The sequence below is a fragment of the Telmatherina bonti genome (assembly GCF_933228915.1).
Source record: "Telmatherina bonti genome assembly, chromosome: 1".
In the NCBI taxonomy this organism is placed as follows: Eukaryota; Metazoa; Chordata; class Actinopteri; order Atheriniformes; family Telmatherinidae; genus Telmatherina; species Telmatherina bonti.
Window position 1 is genome coordinate 26,167,448 of NC_136619.1, and position 18,354 is coordinate 26,185,801.

Sequence of the window (18,354 nt, forward strand, 5' to 3'; positions counted from 1 at the left end):
CCCTAAGATAACGCCACGTGCCCACTTTGCATTAACCGCAATTATGAAACGTGATGCTAATGTGCTAAACACTGTTCAATGGAAACACCCGCAAATCACAACTGTTTTTTGTCAAAACGTACAAATGTTGTTTTTATTTAGCAAAAAAAATGTAATGGAAACACAGAGGGGGCACTTCTTGTATGTTTCTAGCTGCCAAGTTGTTGTTTATGCGTTTCTGTGGGAAACCAACAGGAGTGCGCTGACGCCACTTTAAGGTACGGAAGCCCAAAAGGTGATGGTGGGGCAAAAAACCCCCCCGATTTTCATAAAAATAAATCTTCATAAACAGAAAATTCTAATTAATCGATTAATCGCCCAGCCCTACTGCATATCACTGCCAATGATGCAATACCATGTAATCCACTACCATTTAATCCAAATCAAGGTTGTAGGGGGCTGACGCCGATCCTAACAATTAGCAGTCGAGAGCCAGTCTGTCAAGTAGAGCAACATAATAAACTTATATGTAGTCAGTGTGATTGAAATTAATCTGGGTGGACAACAAGGCACCATGTAAAGATGTGAAATGCAAGAGAAAGTATATAGGTATACACTACATGTAATTAAATCAATATGAAGAAGAAACTTGATAAATCAAACCTCCAGGCTAAAGTTAGTCATATCCTGTTGGCAGGTGTTGACAGTTAGCTTGCCTTTATCCCTGATATCTCCAGAGAAATGTTGTCTTGAATCTGGTTGAATGCACTTTAAAGGCACTCAGGAGCTTTCTTAGAAGTGCTTGTTTACAGCCAGTGATTTTTGTGTTGGAGAGATGGTATCAGAGCTCAGGAAGTCAGTTGGCTAACGCCTTAGTGTTTACACTGCAGAGTCCATCTTGGGCCTCTATGACCCATTTCTGATTAGCTTTTTAAGTCTAAACAGTACAACAATGAATCTACATAAGCTTTATGATTTCATTTGATATGATGTTTGTATTTTGGTTCTTTTTTTATTCAACAACATCCAATTCAGTCAATATCACATAGCAAAAAATGTGAATCATGAATTTGTGTATATATTGTGCTAGCTAAATATGAATTGCATATTTTACATAAACTGCTACATGTATATGAGTTAACTGTTAAGTTCTTCCATTGTGAAATGCTACAATGCTATCTCCGTCATAACACATTGAGATTTTTCCATTTTTCTGACTTATTATGTGCCAGTATCCTGCTTAGATTTACTCTGTGACATGTTTCTGTGGTTACCAGAGAAGCTAAAGCACAGCACAGTTGTCTGCTGCTCAGGACTACAGCATTCTTTGTGCTTGATGAAAATAATGATGCATGCCGTGTCCCCCTAGTGCAGTCCAAAGTTACAGGAAATAGCTGACAGCAGGAATACTCCTTCTCTCTCCTCATCTGTCTTTTTGGGAATCAGCTCCACCACTGGTTGGCTAGCTCCTTCATACAACAACTTCCTGTAAACAAGTCATGCTGCCAAGCGCCCTCCTACCCTCCACCTCTGATCTCTAGGGATCTCCATTTGACCCCCCTTGTAGAGCAGAACAATTGCTTTGAGCCCTTTTGAAAGGGTCACTGCTACATTTTCAGGAGCAATGGCCTCCAATGTGAAGGGAGGACTAACTCCTAGTCTGATGTGAGATAAAGTCCAGGAAATGTTTCCTGTAGAGAAGATGTCTTCACATTGTTTATAGGTTTTTTCTGTTCTGCAGACCTCACTTAGTATTATAAAGAGGATATGCTGTTTGACGATAATTGACTGACAGCTGACAAGTGAACAACTATACTGTGTTTCCATAGTTTTAGCAGCTCTAATAATGATATATTCTTTTCCATTTTAGAGCTTGGTGTAGGCAGCAATCCCAAACACACATTAGGTTGATTATTTATGTTCTGGACTAATATTTTACTGTCTGTATTGCCCAAACTGAGTCACCATACAATTTCCTACCATCGGCGGCAGTGGATGAGTAGGTTTTCCAATGACTGGCAGGTTGGCAGTTCAAATACCCTCTTAGCCAGTCATCTGCTGTTGTGTCCTTGGACAAGATACTTCACCCTCCTACCTCCAGTGTTGACCTGCCTGGTGTATGAATAGTTTGGTGGTTGCTGGACAGGCTGTAGGCCATGTTTTTGTCAGCCTGTCCCAAGGCAGTCGTGGTCACACATTAGCTCAAATGTAAGTGCTTTGAGGGCCACCTGCAATAAAGTGCCATATAAATCTAATGCATGATACTATAGTCATCTGAACATGACTTTTAGGCTTTGTTATTGGGTAAACATGGTACAAATTCCCTTTTTTACTTTTCTGAGTAAGTAACGACAATAATTTTTCAGTTCAAGTAATCAGTTTCGTTGTTACATTTTCAAACAGAAAAAAAAAAGTTATTTTAGACAGTGTTGCGGAGGTTATTACTATTTTCTCAAAGGAAGAAGGTTGCTGGTTTGAACCTTTGAACCATGGCTGGTGCTTTTCTGTATGGTGTGCACGTTCTCATGTGGGTTCTCCTGGTACTCAACCATTCTCCCACAGTCCTTCTACAGATAATGGATGGATAGAGCAATTCGAAATTAGAGTAAAAAGAAAATCCCCATGTTAACATGTTTTGTTTTTTCATTTTTTTGATATAAGACTTGCAGGATGATGGTGATAGTGTGCATGTATAGAGGTGGCATACAGGTGAGCCTTTGCTTTGTGGTGTTATTCAGATGATACGGAATTTTTTAAAATGGAAAGAACACTTACATTATGGGAAAATAAAAAAAATAAAAATTAGTATCTTTGATTAAAAAGCGACTGTAAGCTGAAAAACATCCCTACATCAAAAGAAGGGTGACATCATTAGATCTTTGTCAAGTTCCTCAAAGAGTTTTTGAACATTTTCTGAGGTGTGGACTGTATCGCCTTCTTGCGATTTGCTTACTCAGCACTGACATCCGTGATTAGTGTGTAACATTGTTTTTCTGTGTTTTACTTATTAAAGTATTAGCCACCGACCAGTATCCAAGGTTTCCCAGCAGACCATCCCATAATTTTGAGATGTTACTAGTTACTTTGGTGTTAATGTTGTGGCTGATCTGTGTATACACATATGTCTTTGTGGAACTTTGTTGATTTGAGCTCTGTGTTGGCATGGATAAGCTAACGGTTTCCCTTCCAAGTTTCCTCGTTGGCTATAATCCAAAATATGTTGATGAAAAGCTGGTTGGAAACTAGTTTGGCAGATTCTGTGGCAGCAGTTTAGTTTACCTTGGTTTGATGTAATGTAGACTTTAAAGTCGAGAGGCAAACCTTGTTTGCTGATGGTTGCACTCCATGTTTACACTGGTGATTCAACATCGCAGATGTAAATAGAACACTTGGTTGGATGTTTTCTTGGTTGGGTTTTGGAAACACTCTTAAGTGAAATAGTTCACATGACTTATGTTAATCTGTAACTGAGAGAAGTAGACTGTAGGGTAAAGAGAGCTTATGTCAAGCAAAGCTAATATCACGTCATGGTAATCTTTAAGCAGATCCACAATGTAACAATCCTGCTGTTGCAGCAATTTTGAGGTTTCACTGATACAACAGCTCCAGTATGCAGAATGAGTGTACCTGTTCAGACAGTTGGAGCTCTGTGTTTGGTCCTAAGTCCTGGCTGTGGTTCAGAGGAATCTGGATCACCTGGTTTTTGATGGGATGTTGGATTATAGCTTATGTTTATCGAAGTATTGGATTTATTGCTTTTCCACTGGATCTAATGCTACACTATATGATTAATTTTATTCTTACCACTCCTAATAAATAAGATCAAGTTGTGTTTAAAGAACTGAATGAAACACTGCAGCTTTGAATTGACTCTCACCATTGTGTTTGTTTGGCAGGTGAGTGGATGGTTTGCAGACAAACATGACTGCCAACAAAGGTTTGAAGGCTGTGCCGCGTGGAGGAGGCGGTAAAGCACCACAGGACATCCCTGACAGGTCAGTGACATCTGGATCAAGCGGGAGAAGCAAATGTGCACTTACAGTCACATGACAGTGGATTCAGAGTATCTGTCCTGTCCTGTACTTATGAGCTTAGTCATTTTCAGACAAGTCTTCAAGAGACTGTCTTTGTGCATTCACTCCTGGGAAACACAATGAATGATTGTCAATCAAAGGTTTTGCAAGTGTGATCCTGTTTCCCGGACAAGGGCCTCATCCAACCCTGAATTGTGAGTACTGAGCTTGTGTTAGCATGTTGAGAGCTGATAGGGTCCTGCTGGCAGAGGAAAACAAACACTTGAAATTCTGTGTTGCATATATAACATTGTAGACTTTTCGATCTTTTATTAGCTGCCGCAGATGAGTAAGAAAAGATGTAGCCACTGTAGTTTTTGTTCTCACTGTATAGTTGTGGTCTGGTGGTTGTTATGATGATTTTGAAGATGTTGGTAATGACTGTGCTATTGGCAAAATCACTTCAAAAAAGCTACTGTTTTCCAGGGGAATGCTGCTAATTTCTTCCTTTATTTTCTGCTCATGAGGCAGTGGTGGTAAATGCACATAGTCACCTTCTGCAGCTGGTTTTGGTAAATACCTGTTGTGAGAAGCAGGTATTGTGGAAATGGCAAGCCACTTAGATGTTGAGCAACATGCAAATGTTTTAATGCACTTTTCATGAAGATCTTTGATTTGCTGGTGAATGTCCATGTATACAACAACCCGGTAGCAGACGGTTATTTGGCTATTCCTCTAGATAATAATTGTGCATTTAACCCATGTCTCTTTTAATACAATGAATTGGTATCTCAATAGAGGCTCATGGAAACTTGGACTTTTGGAGGACTCATGTTACATACAAAATCATACGTTTTAAAGCTCATGAGACACAAAGCAAAGATTCCTTATTTTAACAGATGGAGGGGATTTATTTGTGTTGGATAGAGCTACACGATGCATTCCTCCAAATGTCGAAATTAAGCAGGGATTATTTTCGGGAACAAATTGCTCATACGCTGAAGTCGATGGTCAATTCTTGCTCTGTGATCTTCTGCACAGGAATAAACCAAAATTTATGCAATACGCAATCTTCTAATGTTTTGCTTGTAATAAAGTCACACAGCTATGAGATTTCATTTAACCATCAAAAAGAAATCTAGAGAGATGTTATGGCAGCATACTGGCAGATGTGTATCAAGACTTTCACTGAAATGTTATACATTAATGAAATTCAAATTTCTAGTATTCACTGAACCTTCCAAAGCCTTCAAACATGCAGGATCAGTGGTGTAAATAATAATTAAGAAGTGACAAGCAACTGGTAGATGATAAAGTTTGCACATGTTGAACTACAGTAGTAGCAGACCTGTAAGCAGTCTGCTCTCTGTAGCCTGGTCAGTAACGGGAAGTGGCTTGTGGTTAGCATGCTCTGGAAGCCTGAGTGAAAGCCAAAAACCAGGTTGTGACTGGCATTCAGCTTTTTGTACTGTACTGTATGTGTGGCCAGCCCATATGAAGCTGACAAAACTGGGCTTGTTTTTATGAGCATGATCCAGACCGCTAAAAACCCCTAAAAATAAAGAAGTAAAAAAAAAAAAAAAGTGAGGAAAGAAAGAATTCAGCACATATTTTATATTTGTGTATAATTATGAGGTCTTTTTGTGGCAGTCCACATTTTGTTTTACAGCATTAGATGTAATCCTTGCTAAATGAGGCCATATTTTGACTGAATGTCACCAAGTTAAAACTTAGAAAGAAATGCGAATAAAATCTGTCTCCAAGTCTTTAAAGATTTGTTTCAAAGTCGCTGCAGTCAAACCAACATTTCAGACTGAAGTCAGAGCAGAAGGAAAGGCATTTAGTGTTTGTATGGAGAAAAGGAAACTCATGCACAGTGTCTTGGAGCTCAGAAAGCAGTATGTGAAATAAGTGTGAATATCTCCTTCCAAATGTAATTATTTATAATTTATATTGCAGGAGAATCTATGCTGAGCACTAGAAACATAGAGTTCCCGTCATGTTTCAATAGTAATTGCATTACAGTTTTTCCTGGTTTCTCCAAATGCATTTTCTGCAGAGATGTTCACTGTCAGAATTTTTGCAATAGTCACACTCACTGGCAGAAGTCCGGTTCTGAGTTTTGCCAGGAAGCCAGAAGGATTTTCATGTTCCAGAAATCCTGATCCCCACTGAAGACTCGCAACATGTGTTCACTGCTGATTCAAAACATCTTTCTTCTCAAAACTGATTTTTTTTCATGAAACTAAGCACATCGCATAGTTTCATCAGTTATGACTGATTAGTTGTACTATAATTAAAATGATGACTTTGGGGTATTTTCAATCTTAGTTATATTTCATATTATTACCATTGCAGCATATTTCAGAAAAAGCTTTTATAATTTGTTGCTAATGTAACAGCTGGAGCTCTATAGCTTAATTTCATGGTGTTATGATTTGGAGTTTAGACAAGATGATGAAAGCAAAGAGCACCAAGCGCAAAGTAGAGTATTAATCCTATAAAGTCCAACCTAAGAAAAATGTTATTTGACCCTCTAATGAAATGTGCTTTATTTGTTTATTTATTTCCATTTATCACTGTGTGATTGGTCAAAATTATTTTAGTCTGGTTTTCTGCTTCCTGGTATCCATTAGATATCAGGAGAAGATTCTTTACAACAGGGATTCTAGCAAAGTTTCTGCCACAAAGTAATGCATAAGATCTCAGAAACTGTACGTATCACATATGCAAGATTGATAGCAACAATCTTGATAAAATGAAGATGGCCATTGGCAAACAAGCACAAATGGCAGCTTATGGAAAATAAAACAAGCAAAACATGAGTCCAGAACAAAGGCAATAAACAAAGAAAAGTTACAGGAAACAAAACATAAACACAAGGATATATTGGAGAGGATGCAGGATGGACAAACTTATAACCAACAGAGGGAATGACTTGAACCTAAATAATAATATAAAAAAGTATAATATGGTAAAACAGTCAGACCAGTGAAGACATGACAGTCAGTCAAAAAGAAAATGAAGGTTTACACTAATAAATGCAATCTACCAGAAAGAAAATAAAACAAGTAGTATTTGAACGGAGAAACACAAACACACACGCTTAAACGAAAATAAGAAGCTGAATGAGAGGAACTAGGAGCGTATCCTTCTAAGCAACTATAATGTACATTGCTATTTGTCATTTTCCAAGTAAAGTATAATTTAATTCCATTATAAAGTATCAAAGAGCTGCAGGCTGTAAAAGTGTCAGATTTAGTAGACATCAATTTACAGTGATATCTCTGAAGCAAGACTGCCCCTTGTTTGTGTTTCTCCTGTCTCTTTCTTGCCTCCAGACTTTGCATCCAATGTGGGAAAAGCTTACTTACTAGTAATGGAAGCGAGGACCGGAGCTGAAGATGTACAAACTGGGAAAAAGCAATGAAACACAGCACAGAAGAGACAGACACAAAGCAGTCACAAAAAGTAGAAGAAATCATATGATCAAAGGGATCGAACCAAAACTATAACAAAAGCCTGTAACTGTGACTGTGTATTTGCATTTAAAAAGAAAACAACAATATAAACTGACAAAATGGTGAACAAACCCCTCATAAAAATGGTGTTTACCTACAGCTGTTTAACCTGGGTTATGCTGAGAGGGAGTTATTCTTTTAAATCCAGCCATAACTGTACTTTCACAACACTTATTCAAGTGGTCATGTTTCCACGCAAAACAGAAAATGTTTATTTGCTTCTTAAAAAAAAAAAAAAAAAAAAAATTATAATAAAAACAAACAAAAAAGAAAAACATTTGCAAAACAGGTAATGACAAGTATTTCCATGCAGGAAAAAGGACAAACGTTTTACTGCATCAACTACACTTGAATTGACTTCGACGAGGAAGCTGTTGATGACAAAGAAATGATCCAAATGCAAAATATGCATCGACCTGCAAAAGCAATGAAGCTTATTTGTATATTTATACACTTGAATTCCCAATAAAGCTGCTCAGTTATGCTTTTCTTCCTTTTCCTTTTGCTGGGCTTACACATCAGAAACTGGACTGAAAAGCAGCTCATTAGGAGTCTCCAACTCAGTCACTTATAGGTACAGTGTTGAACAAACTCTTTTTGGGATGCACTATAATGGAATTTTGGCCGATATCAGCAAAACCTAGATTTTACACTTCATTTGGCAAATAACATAAGGTAAAGTAAGGACAGCCAGTAAGCTTTCGTTTTTACCTGGCAAGATGTATTTTAACCTGCATTTGGCAGGTTAGCTGATGTTATTGTTAAATCCTGCTTACAAGGATAATTTCTTCATAGTTTTATCACACTGTTAACCATGGTGTGCTTGAATCCTCTTCATATATATATATATATATATATATATATATATATATATATATATATATATATATATATATATATATATATATATATATATATATTGGAGAAAAGTGGAAGGCCCGTCTTTATGAAAATATTAGACATAATAAAAAATCTTTTGATTTAAATCCAGGGATGAATTGCACTATGATTCTCACTGTCCTCAAAGGGTAGTAAGATAAGATGTCTATGTGATACTTGCAGCTTGCAGGCTGTAAATGCTGCTGTAAAAGTCTTTTCAGCCTTGAGCCTGAAGAGTGAAACCAGGGAAGGGCAGATAGGTGTGAAGCCGGATCTGTCCTAACCTGCATTGTTGGATCACACTCTGAAGCATTTAGCTTTCTCCTCCCATAAGTTGTTACTCTAACCAAGACTATGTCATCATAACTCCCAGCGCTTTTCTTTCTGAACAGTTAGTCAGCTTCTAAATGAGAACAAGGTGTCTGGGAGACTATGAGTGATAAAATATCCTGGACCCGTCTGGAAATTTTGCTTCCCTGTAGAAATTTTAAAAGAGGTGAGCACAATGAGAAAATGCGTGTGAGTTGTAGACAACAGTGGAGTCAGCAGCGAGTGTGACACTCCTCCAGCACGTCGTATCACTTAGCTGCAGAAACGGCTTTCAGAACCTGAGAGGGGCAGCAAAGCTTTTACAGGTAAGAGTGCTGTCATAAAACTTGCTTAGGGATGCTGGTTTCTGTGTGAGGTCTGCTGTGAATATCTTCAAGTTATTTTGATAATGTGGAAAAATCCACAGTGGCATTTTAATGTAGTCTATATTTCCCTTGGCCTTTATTTGATTCTATGTTGCCAAAGACAGAATATTTTCCTGTGGTTATTCTAACTGCATAGCTCAGCCTTTCATTTGGTCTTTGATTTTTGGAAATTAATTCACATGAATCCTTGTTGTTCCATCTGTTCCCCATTAAGTTTCTGTGACTTTTCTTGCTGCAGGGTTGATTGGATCTGTTGCCGGGTCTTATGACTCCCCTCTTTTGATTTATTATAATCTGTCAAACTGAAATGTGTTACTGTTTTTATTTCCTGAATCTTAACATTTGTTTGCACCTTTCGCTGTCTTGTTTTAGGTGCCAGTCTACATCCCCGTGCCCTGCTGTTGCTGCCAGCCAGATTCAGAACCAGCAGCCCTTCCTCAGTGATAGCGAGCACTCTGGCAAACAGAGCAGGTACGTCAGGACTGACGGCAGGTTCCTGCTGCGTGCTGGATGGACCAGCAAGACAGCTAGCCTGTGCAGCGGTGTCTCTCTCACAGAGGACACGGACCCCCAAGTCCGTCTTACCAAATCAAAGAGCATCAGCTGCCTGGACAACAGGCTGTCCATCTACAAGCCCCCAGCTCCAAGCAAATCCTCTCAGGAGAGTCAAGACATCCAGGAGCAGAAGGAGAAACAAGGTGATCTCCTTGCAGGGGAAGGAGTTATTGGTAGGCCTTTAAACTACAGCACATTGTCACTGGGACCATCCTTTAACCAAGGCCACAAGCGGACTCTCTCTCTCACCCACTCGGGGGCAGGTGCCCCCCCCACCACAATCCGCAAAAAGATCTCAGAATGGGAGTGCAGAAGAGTGTCTCTGCCTAGGATGAGCTTGTGTCTGGATAAAAGAGGAGGGGAGTGTGTGGGGGGTAGTGAGGGCTGCCCAAGTCTACTCTCTTCTCCCTGCAGCGAGAAGACTTTTGACTTTAAGGGAGTCCGCAGGATGAGTACGGCATTCTCCGAATGCTCCTTCGGAGGGACAGAGGAGGAGGAAGGCGTTTCAGAAAAAGACGGTCTAGGTCGCTTCCAGAAAAGGAAAGGCAAGACAGAGTCCCCGGGAGCATTTGTACGCTCCTTGTCTACTCGCAAGGAGACGTCAGCAGTTCTCAACAGGATACAAAAGATAGAGCAAGCCCTAAAGGAGAATCCCAGCCCTCCTCCTCCACGTTATCTGAGTAACTGCTACGCACCAGACAAGATGAGACAGAAGTCCTTTGTGATCGGTGATGACTTGGACAGTACATGCGCCAGTAAGCGCAGCAGCATTTGCTCAGTAGCCACTGAACCAGACACTGTTTTGGTGCCAGATAAGCTCTCTAAATTCAGACAAAGGTTCAGTGTGAGCTCAACCAGGTCTGAGAGTCCAGAACCACCAAATCAACAGACCTCTGTTGGCACACCGATCAACCCCTTACCTAAACCCAAACGCACTTTTGAATACGACGCCAAACGGGACCCAAAGGGCATTTTATCAGCCAATGGACTACCTCCAGACAGAACCTCAGAGTCTCCGCCTCCTCTGCCCTCGACTCCAGCACCCAGCATGATACGAACAGCTAAGACCGACAGGAGCACACCTCTGAAAATCCGAGACAGGTGAGACAAAGTCATGGGTTAGGTTTCTCTAATCACATAAGAAAAAAAAAAGTGTACAACAAAGTTTGTTTCTTGCCTTTTTTTTTTCTGCCCTGAAAAGTATATAGTACACCTCATGAGTCCTCCTCATGGTAACCTGTTCTTGCTTAATGTAGCTGATTAGTTTTGGTCTGTGTACCATTAAAAAAAAGTCCAATACGTTTCGGAAATGAATGAGTAAAGTGTATTCTTTTTCACACTGTTTGGCAGACACCATTCCTTTTTTGTATGAGGGTGTTGCCTCTCCAGATCATCCCTATGTGAAATCCTTAAATGTTCATTCCTTGAACTCTGTTTAACATTCCTGTGGGAGAAGCAATTATAGACCAGGCACAAAGCCACAAACTGTCGATGGCGAGTTGTGACCACGCCGCAGATCCTCTCACTAATGTAGGCCAGCCATCATTCTCTGCAGAAACTTGACATGTGATGTGTGCCTTTCCTTGCACATTGAACTATCAGACATAGTAAGCTTTATGCATGTTTGCTGGTGTGTAATCTGGAACTTCCTTGTGATTAAAGCACATGATGATCATTTCATATGTTGTCATTTAGACTTTTGATTTTAGGCTCTTTAGGAATGTGTTGGTCTTAATCACCTGTTCTGGACTATGTATTCTACATCTTTTGCATTAAAAACAGACACTCCCCGAGTCTTTCTTCGTTTTCACTTGTCTCTATCTTGGTCTGTTTTTACAACTGCTGTCCAGAGAGTCATGTGAGTCTGAGGATGCAGCCAGCTTGCCTTCTTCATATCCGTCCTCACCCACAGAGAATGGCGCATTGACCACATCCACACGAAGTCGACCCACTTCAAAAAGCACTTTAGAGGAGAACGCCTATGAGGACATAGTAGGTAAGTACAAATATTGAATTATCCCTGTGTCTGATCTGATTAACAGAAAATTGGTCAGCAACTGATCTTATAGTATTTTTTTAAGAAAACATGGCAAAAAGAGGAAAAATGGTTTTAGTTTCAGCCTCTTCCGTGTGGATGATATTTAACATTCTTTTATACTCTGGGAACTTGAACATATTTGTGTTTGGAACATGAGAAAAAATGTTTGTCAGGCAAAAGCATTCCCGCTATGAACTTTTGAAAGGTGACATCTTCTAACTGCAGCTGAGCCACCATGATGGTCCAGAGGCCTGTAAACAAGTTTTGTTGAGTCTGAAGTCATACTTTTCAGTGTCACATACTGTAACCTACTGGGTTGTACTCCATGCCATCAAACAGATTTTACAGTTACCGAGCATCTCGTTACTGTGGGAACTGTACATTGATATGGTTTGCGCACAGTTAGCTTTGTACTGTTGACTTTGGATTGAATACAAACTGGACAGCCTGTCAGTATATTGAAAATCGTCAGATAATGAAATGTGTTAGTTTTGATTTGTTTTGAGACTTAAATGATTGTCAAGTAAGAAGTGTGTATTTCTTGACATCACTTCAGTTGTACATTTTGTCTTTGAGCAAAAAGTCAGGTGGTTGGTGTATTCTGTTGTAGAAGAATAAACAAATTACATCTGAAACACCCTTTTTAAGTGAGCATTCACTTATCTTGAAAAGAAAAGCCCCAGTTTGAATAAAACAATTATAGTCACTGTCATCGTGCCTGTTAAAGTTTAGGTTTAGGCTTTGTTAAACCAGCAGGCACAAAGAAAACCTGGATGTGAGGAACTAGCAGCTACCAGAGCCCTCACAGTTCAGTTGAACTCATACTTACCAAATTATGTGAATTAGGCAAAGCAAGTTTATTTTGCAGAATTCTACAACAGGGTGATTCAAAGAGCTTTACAGCCATTAATACATTAGGAAATAGAAAGCATAACTTAAATTTAAAAGAGAGGAAGGAAAATGAAAGACAACAACTATTAAAAACATGTTAAAAATACTTGATCATAGGATTGTGAATTAGACACTTGTTGCAAACTAGATGGGAAAAAATACAAAGTATTATGATAAAATTGTTTAGCTTTAATGAAGAAGTTAAGTTTATCTGCTGTTTATCTTGCCGATTTATTGTAAACAGTGTAAAAATGTATACAATTTGATTTTAAAAGAAAACATTTTTAATTTTTTATTAAACATTTTTTATCATTGCCGTGAGAGCAACAGTCAGATGTTTGATGAATACAGCCCATGCAGCAGGGTCTGATGTAATAAGGCTCTTTGGATCGCTCCAGCTGCTTGCCAGTGAACATATGCTGGTGATGAATAACACACACACTGAAACTATTTTAACAATTAAGACGTTGTAATCAGTAAATGCAACAGCTGACAAAATGTACAGTTTTTGGTTGTGAAATTCTGATCGATGCAGTAGTTTGTTCTCAGAGATGATATACGCATGAAATACTGGACATGTTGAAGAGCCAAATTCCTTTCCACTAGCAAATGACCCCCCGGCCTTCTGCCCAGTTCAGCTGCCAACTCCCCTGGTGGATATTTAATGTGGTGAAAATGTGTGTCAGAGTGAGTATACAGACTCATGATGAAGTTTGGACTTTGCATGCAATAAAATGTTTTCTTCCTGAAATATTCTTCATGGTAAATGCTCAATGATTACCAAATACGGACTGGATTTTTTTCTTATATGCTAGCGTACCATTACTTCACAGTCCATTTCTACCATTTGTCAAAGTAAATGTGGGATCAGTGTCTCATGAATTTTTTTTTTTCCCCGGCTGAGGATGTGCAGTAGCGGCGTGAATCTTAAGGCATGACGGATTTTCTTTCGATTCCAACAAAGCTCCCATTGTTCATCCTGAGCTGTGTGTGGACTTTGGAGACTCACTCTTGAGTCGTTGTTGTTGACCAAAACTTTGCTTCTGTGTGACTATAAAATTTTCCGTGGTCCTAAGGTGCAATACACAAGACGACTGGATAAAACACACAGTAACAAAACAAAATTGTCATTTTAGAGAACATATTAATATAGATTACATAATCAATTTCAGAATTAGGTAGAGAGCAAGGAGACTGCTGCATCCTGGTCTGCAAGGACTCACAAAGCCTTAACATATGCTTTGAACCCCATGAGGAGATCCCCTCTTTGTTTCTAACACCTATTTTTGATGTAAGATGTTTACCTGGAGAGTTTCAGACTTTTGCGATCTGTGCTTTAGTCCGACCACAAATCCATGACTGACTGCATTGTTTAAGGAGTCTTTAAGTGCATTTAACTGGCACAGTAGATAAATGAAGCTCCAATGAATGATGTGTTTACTGGGTGATGAATCACATCCTGTGCTGCAGTAACTCCCATGATTTAACTGTCTGCTTTTTCTTATGAATAAATGTGAGCAACTCTGACATGTGCATGAATGGCAATTCAAAGATTACACCAACACAACTATGTATGCTGTAATTTGTGTTCAAACAGGGGTACACCATGCCAACTGGGGCACTGCATAATCCCAGATGATATCTGCAGTTATTTTCATGGTGGCTTTTCAGTGCTGCTGGATGTTCATATTAAGCTACAACCTGTTTTTCTGCTCTACTTGTTTAACTTTAGAGCTGGGTCATATTGTAGCCCTTGAGTTAGCTGATACATACATTGTCATGATAGTTTGTTCTGTGCCTCACCCTGCCCAGACAGTCCATTGTGTGCACAAAAATGTACAATCACAGTGTGCAGCTGAGGTGTGTCCTCTCTCTATAATGCTGTGTGTTTTGGAGAGTGTCAAAGAGAGCGCTGGATGTTTGTAATCAGAGGAGTAGATTAGTACCCTGCAGTACATAAGCAGCTATACAGACATATCATTTTCCCAGCAGGCCCTCATTACAGTATTGCTCCACTTTAATGGAGTAGCAGCACAACGTGGGGCCAGACTGAGCCCTCTTATTCCGCTTCTCAGCTTTAATGATGCACAGAAAATGACTCAACTCAGCTAACTTACTGTTACACAACATTATGCTCTCAAGATCCTCTGGCAGTACACATCGACTGTGTCTGTAATGCAAAGGTGCATATTGCAAGTTTAATAATCAACCTAAAAATAGATATTTGAACAGACTTCTGGCTGTATTTTAATCCTAGATGCTTTCAGAACACTCACTCATTGTTTGAGCTCATCAGGTTTTTCAGTAGTGCACTCAGGAAGAAGGAGCACAGTCACTGAAAGGATGCCAGTTTTTTCAATCTCCACTGACAGACAACTGATTTTCTTTATTTGAAAAGTTCCCTTCCCATCTGGCCCTGTTTTTATTCTTCACTGTTTTTTTGTTTTTTTTTATCTCGTTCTCACAACCTTTTTGCAGACCCTGCCAAAAATGTATTCTCAGAGCACATGTCTGAATAGACACGGACTGTAGTGTTACACAAGTTCTCTCTTTATTGAAGTTGGCCGTTTGCCAGGTGACATCAGTGAAAGCTGTGCTCTGTAATGTTCATTCTCTTCCTTTTTTCCGCCTCCATATATTGCCTGTAGTGCATGTACAGAACAGTAGCCACATCTGTGCCTATTGTATCCTAAGAACTTACTTGACAAAACTCTGTTTTGAGAATCTGTTTTTTAAACCTCAGTATTTATATTAAATAGTAAAGGTATATGATTAAAAGCACAACATAAAAAAAAAAACAGTAACAGTCTGCATTTATAGAAGATGTGAAAACATCCATAAGACAAATTATTATATATCTGAATACTAAATAAATGCTTGTTTGAATGTTTTTTGTTGCAAGCTTTTGTTGTTTTTAAATAAGAGGAAGATGAGAAAGACCCCAATCTTCCTTTGCAGACAGTTTGCATGCCTGGACAGTGACTCACCAGCAGTGTTGAGTCCAGAAGTTTCAGCTGGGCCCAAAGGGGCTTGTGGGGCCCAGAGCCAACAGCAACAGTTTAGAAAAAAAAATGAGTTCACTGAGCCAGCTGGGAATGACCTTTGACTTACCTACCATGACTCATCTCTTTTTGGACTATCTGTAGGGAGGCTCCTATGTGCCCCGTGACACTCTGGTGACCTCTCTTACCCTCTGTGAACCCTTAGCTTCATCTGTCTTCTATCAGAAATAGGAGCTGCTAGCACTGATGCTGATGCTGAATTATTTCTTAATCTCCACAGAGAAGGAGAATCCGTATGAAGATGTTGACCTGAAGCGGAAGAGTTTGGGTCGGAAGTCTGGTCTGTTGGAGAGCAACAGATGCTGGAACACCATGGACAGGAAGCTGAACTCTCCGCCTCAAGTAAGTCATAAGGCTGTTGGCATCAACGGCACAGGTGTGTTTTTCTGTAGTAAACATGACAGAGATGTTTCCCTGTGCTAACTAACATCCTTTCTCTGGGTGTCAGTGCTGAGTCCTGGATAAGATCTTGTAAAGAATCTTGCACCTTATTTGTGTGGCTGCAGGAAACAGCTTGACATGTTTAGACCAAGGTGACACTCATGGGAAAAGCTCTGTTCATCTACTTACTGTAATACAGACGCTCTGGCCTCACTCTATACTGTTGTCAGTGATACAGTTGCTTGTCAAGAACACACCAGCTTCACTGCTTTGATTAAAAATTCATTCTTGCATTTGTTTTTTTTTGTATTCTTATCATATTTTATGCTAGAATATGTTACTTCTTCAATGTTTACAAAAAAATTCCGTTATTTTTAATCACTATTTACATTGCAGCTGCAGCTCTTGTTGTTCTTCCATTTGAAACACTTTATTTTAGCCCCCTGTCTTTTTAAGACACTTGAAAAGCCTTGTCTGCTCCAATTTGGTTAAAAACAGTTTACTACATGGCAACGGTGCTCTCTTTGAAGTATGCTAAATTATCCATTTGACAGGCATAATGCAGAAATGTTTGATGCCATTACGTAAGAGTTTGCAGAAGTGAGGCTTGATGGCAGCAAGCACAGAGGCTTCAGTTTCCACAGTGAGGTGCATACTGAATGCTGAAGGGACCCATGCCCAAACTCCCAAGAGTTACACCACTGCTGCCTCAAAAGTACAAGAAAGGGGCTTCAATTTGCTCTACTACCAACTACATGTAAGTCAAAGAGGCTTTGAGATGCTGTTGTTGGAGCAATGAAACAAAAGTAGAACTTTTAGGGCTTACAGGTGTGTGGTATGTCTGGAGGAAGATGAATGAAGCATATGCTGAAAAGAACATCTTTCCTACAGCGAAGCATGGTGGTGACGAAATGCTGCTTTGGGTGTACTTTAGTTCCTTTGGCACTGTGAAGGAAGCCTCATGCTGAACACACACTCTTATTTCTACAAAGTGTTTTGTAGATGGTGTTGAGAATTTTTCTTTATTTTTAGCAGCTTGTGCAGCTTTCTTTTGCTATATATATTTTTTTTCTTATATCTATTTTTCAGTCTTTTGCTTCAGCAAATGGCTGGAAAGCTTATTGCGCTTTCCTCAACAGACTTATAGGAGATATGCAACGTCTAAACAAACGTCCAAGGTTTTTATATTCCTCCACAACCTCCAACTTTTCCCCAGTGATGTAAACTGTGTTTCGTTTACTCCTGAAGCCAACAAGCAACAATCTTTTGTTTTGTTTGTACTTAAGATGGGATGATTATTTCTGCACCATTTCACAAACTGGCTCACCAGTTCTCTGTAACAATAAAAGAGTGCTCTACTAAGTACTAAAGATGCTTGTCATGGAGGTTTTTTAATAATTTTTAGGCTGCAGTAGTCATTAAAAGAGGCATTTTGTGTTGAATTGGATAAACTACTTGTAATTGGCTGGATCATATGTCTTTAAAATTAGTTTTATATAACTAGTATATCACAGTGAATACATTATTACTCTGCAGGACACCTGTCCACTATATAGTAAAAGAACCACTGCCATGCTCTGACAAAACTGTGACCAAACATATAAACAGACACTAGCCAAGTTCAACAGCCACATTGCAAACGGTATTGTCTCCTTCTGGAGACAGCTGACCTTATCCTTAAAAAGTCATATCATACTGATGTGGTCTCTGGCTCTTCTGTGGCCAAATTTCTGAAATCCCCACAGTTAAATGTGATGATGAATTACTGTGTGGTAACACATGATCATAGGTTGTTACAGTTTGAGGATAACAGTTTGTTTCTACTTTTCCACATTTGCACTGTCAAAACAAAGTGATGAAATGACAATCCATCCATCCATCCATCCATCTTCTGCCGCTTATCCGGGGTCGGGTCGCGGGGGCAGCAGCCTAAGCAGGGAAGCCCAGACTTCCCTCTCCCCAGCCACATTTGCCAACTCTGCGGGGGGGATCCCGAGGCGTTCCCAGGCCAGCCGAGAGATGTAATCCCTCCAGCGTGTCCTGGGTCTTCCCCGGGGTCTCCTCCCAGAGGGACGTGCCTGGAACACCTCACCAGGGAGGCGTCCAGGAGGCATCCTGACCAGATGCCCGAGCCACCTCAACTGGTTCCTCTCGATGCGAAGGAGCAGCGGCTCTACTCTGAGCCCCTCCCGGATGACTGAGCTCCTCACCCTATCTCTAAGGGAGAGCCCGGCCACCCTGCGGAGGAAACTCATTTCAGCCGCCTGTATACGAGATCTCGTTCTTTCGGTCACGACCCACAGCTCATGACCATAGGTGAGGGTAGGAACGTAGATCGAC

At 39.9% G+C, this 18,354-nt stretch overlaps 1 protein-coding gene across 3 annotated transcripts in view; it reads left to right on the top strand.

Moving 5' to 3' along the window:
• Positions 1-18,354, top strand: part of dennd2b (DENN domain containing 2B) — a 61,581-nt gene that overhangs the window by 13,429 nt on the left and 29,798 nt on the right. For 2 of the 3 annotated variants that reach the window (XM_079240017.1, XM_079240018.1), the window contains exons 2-5: positions 3,876-3,974; positions 9,460-10,743; positions 11,493-11,638; positions 15,854-15,975. In XM_079240017.1, coding sequence (XP_079096143.1) covers positions 3,901-3,974; positions 9,460-10,743; positions 11,493-11,638; positions 15,854-15,975 — 1,626 coding nt within the window. In that variant the 5' untranslated portion in view covers positions 3,876-3,900. The remainder of the gene's footprint in view (positions 1-3,875; positions 3,975-9,459; positions 10,744-11,492; positions 11,639-15,853; positions 15,976-18,354) is intronic. The other variant, XM_079240019.1, reaches the window with a different exon arrangement.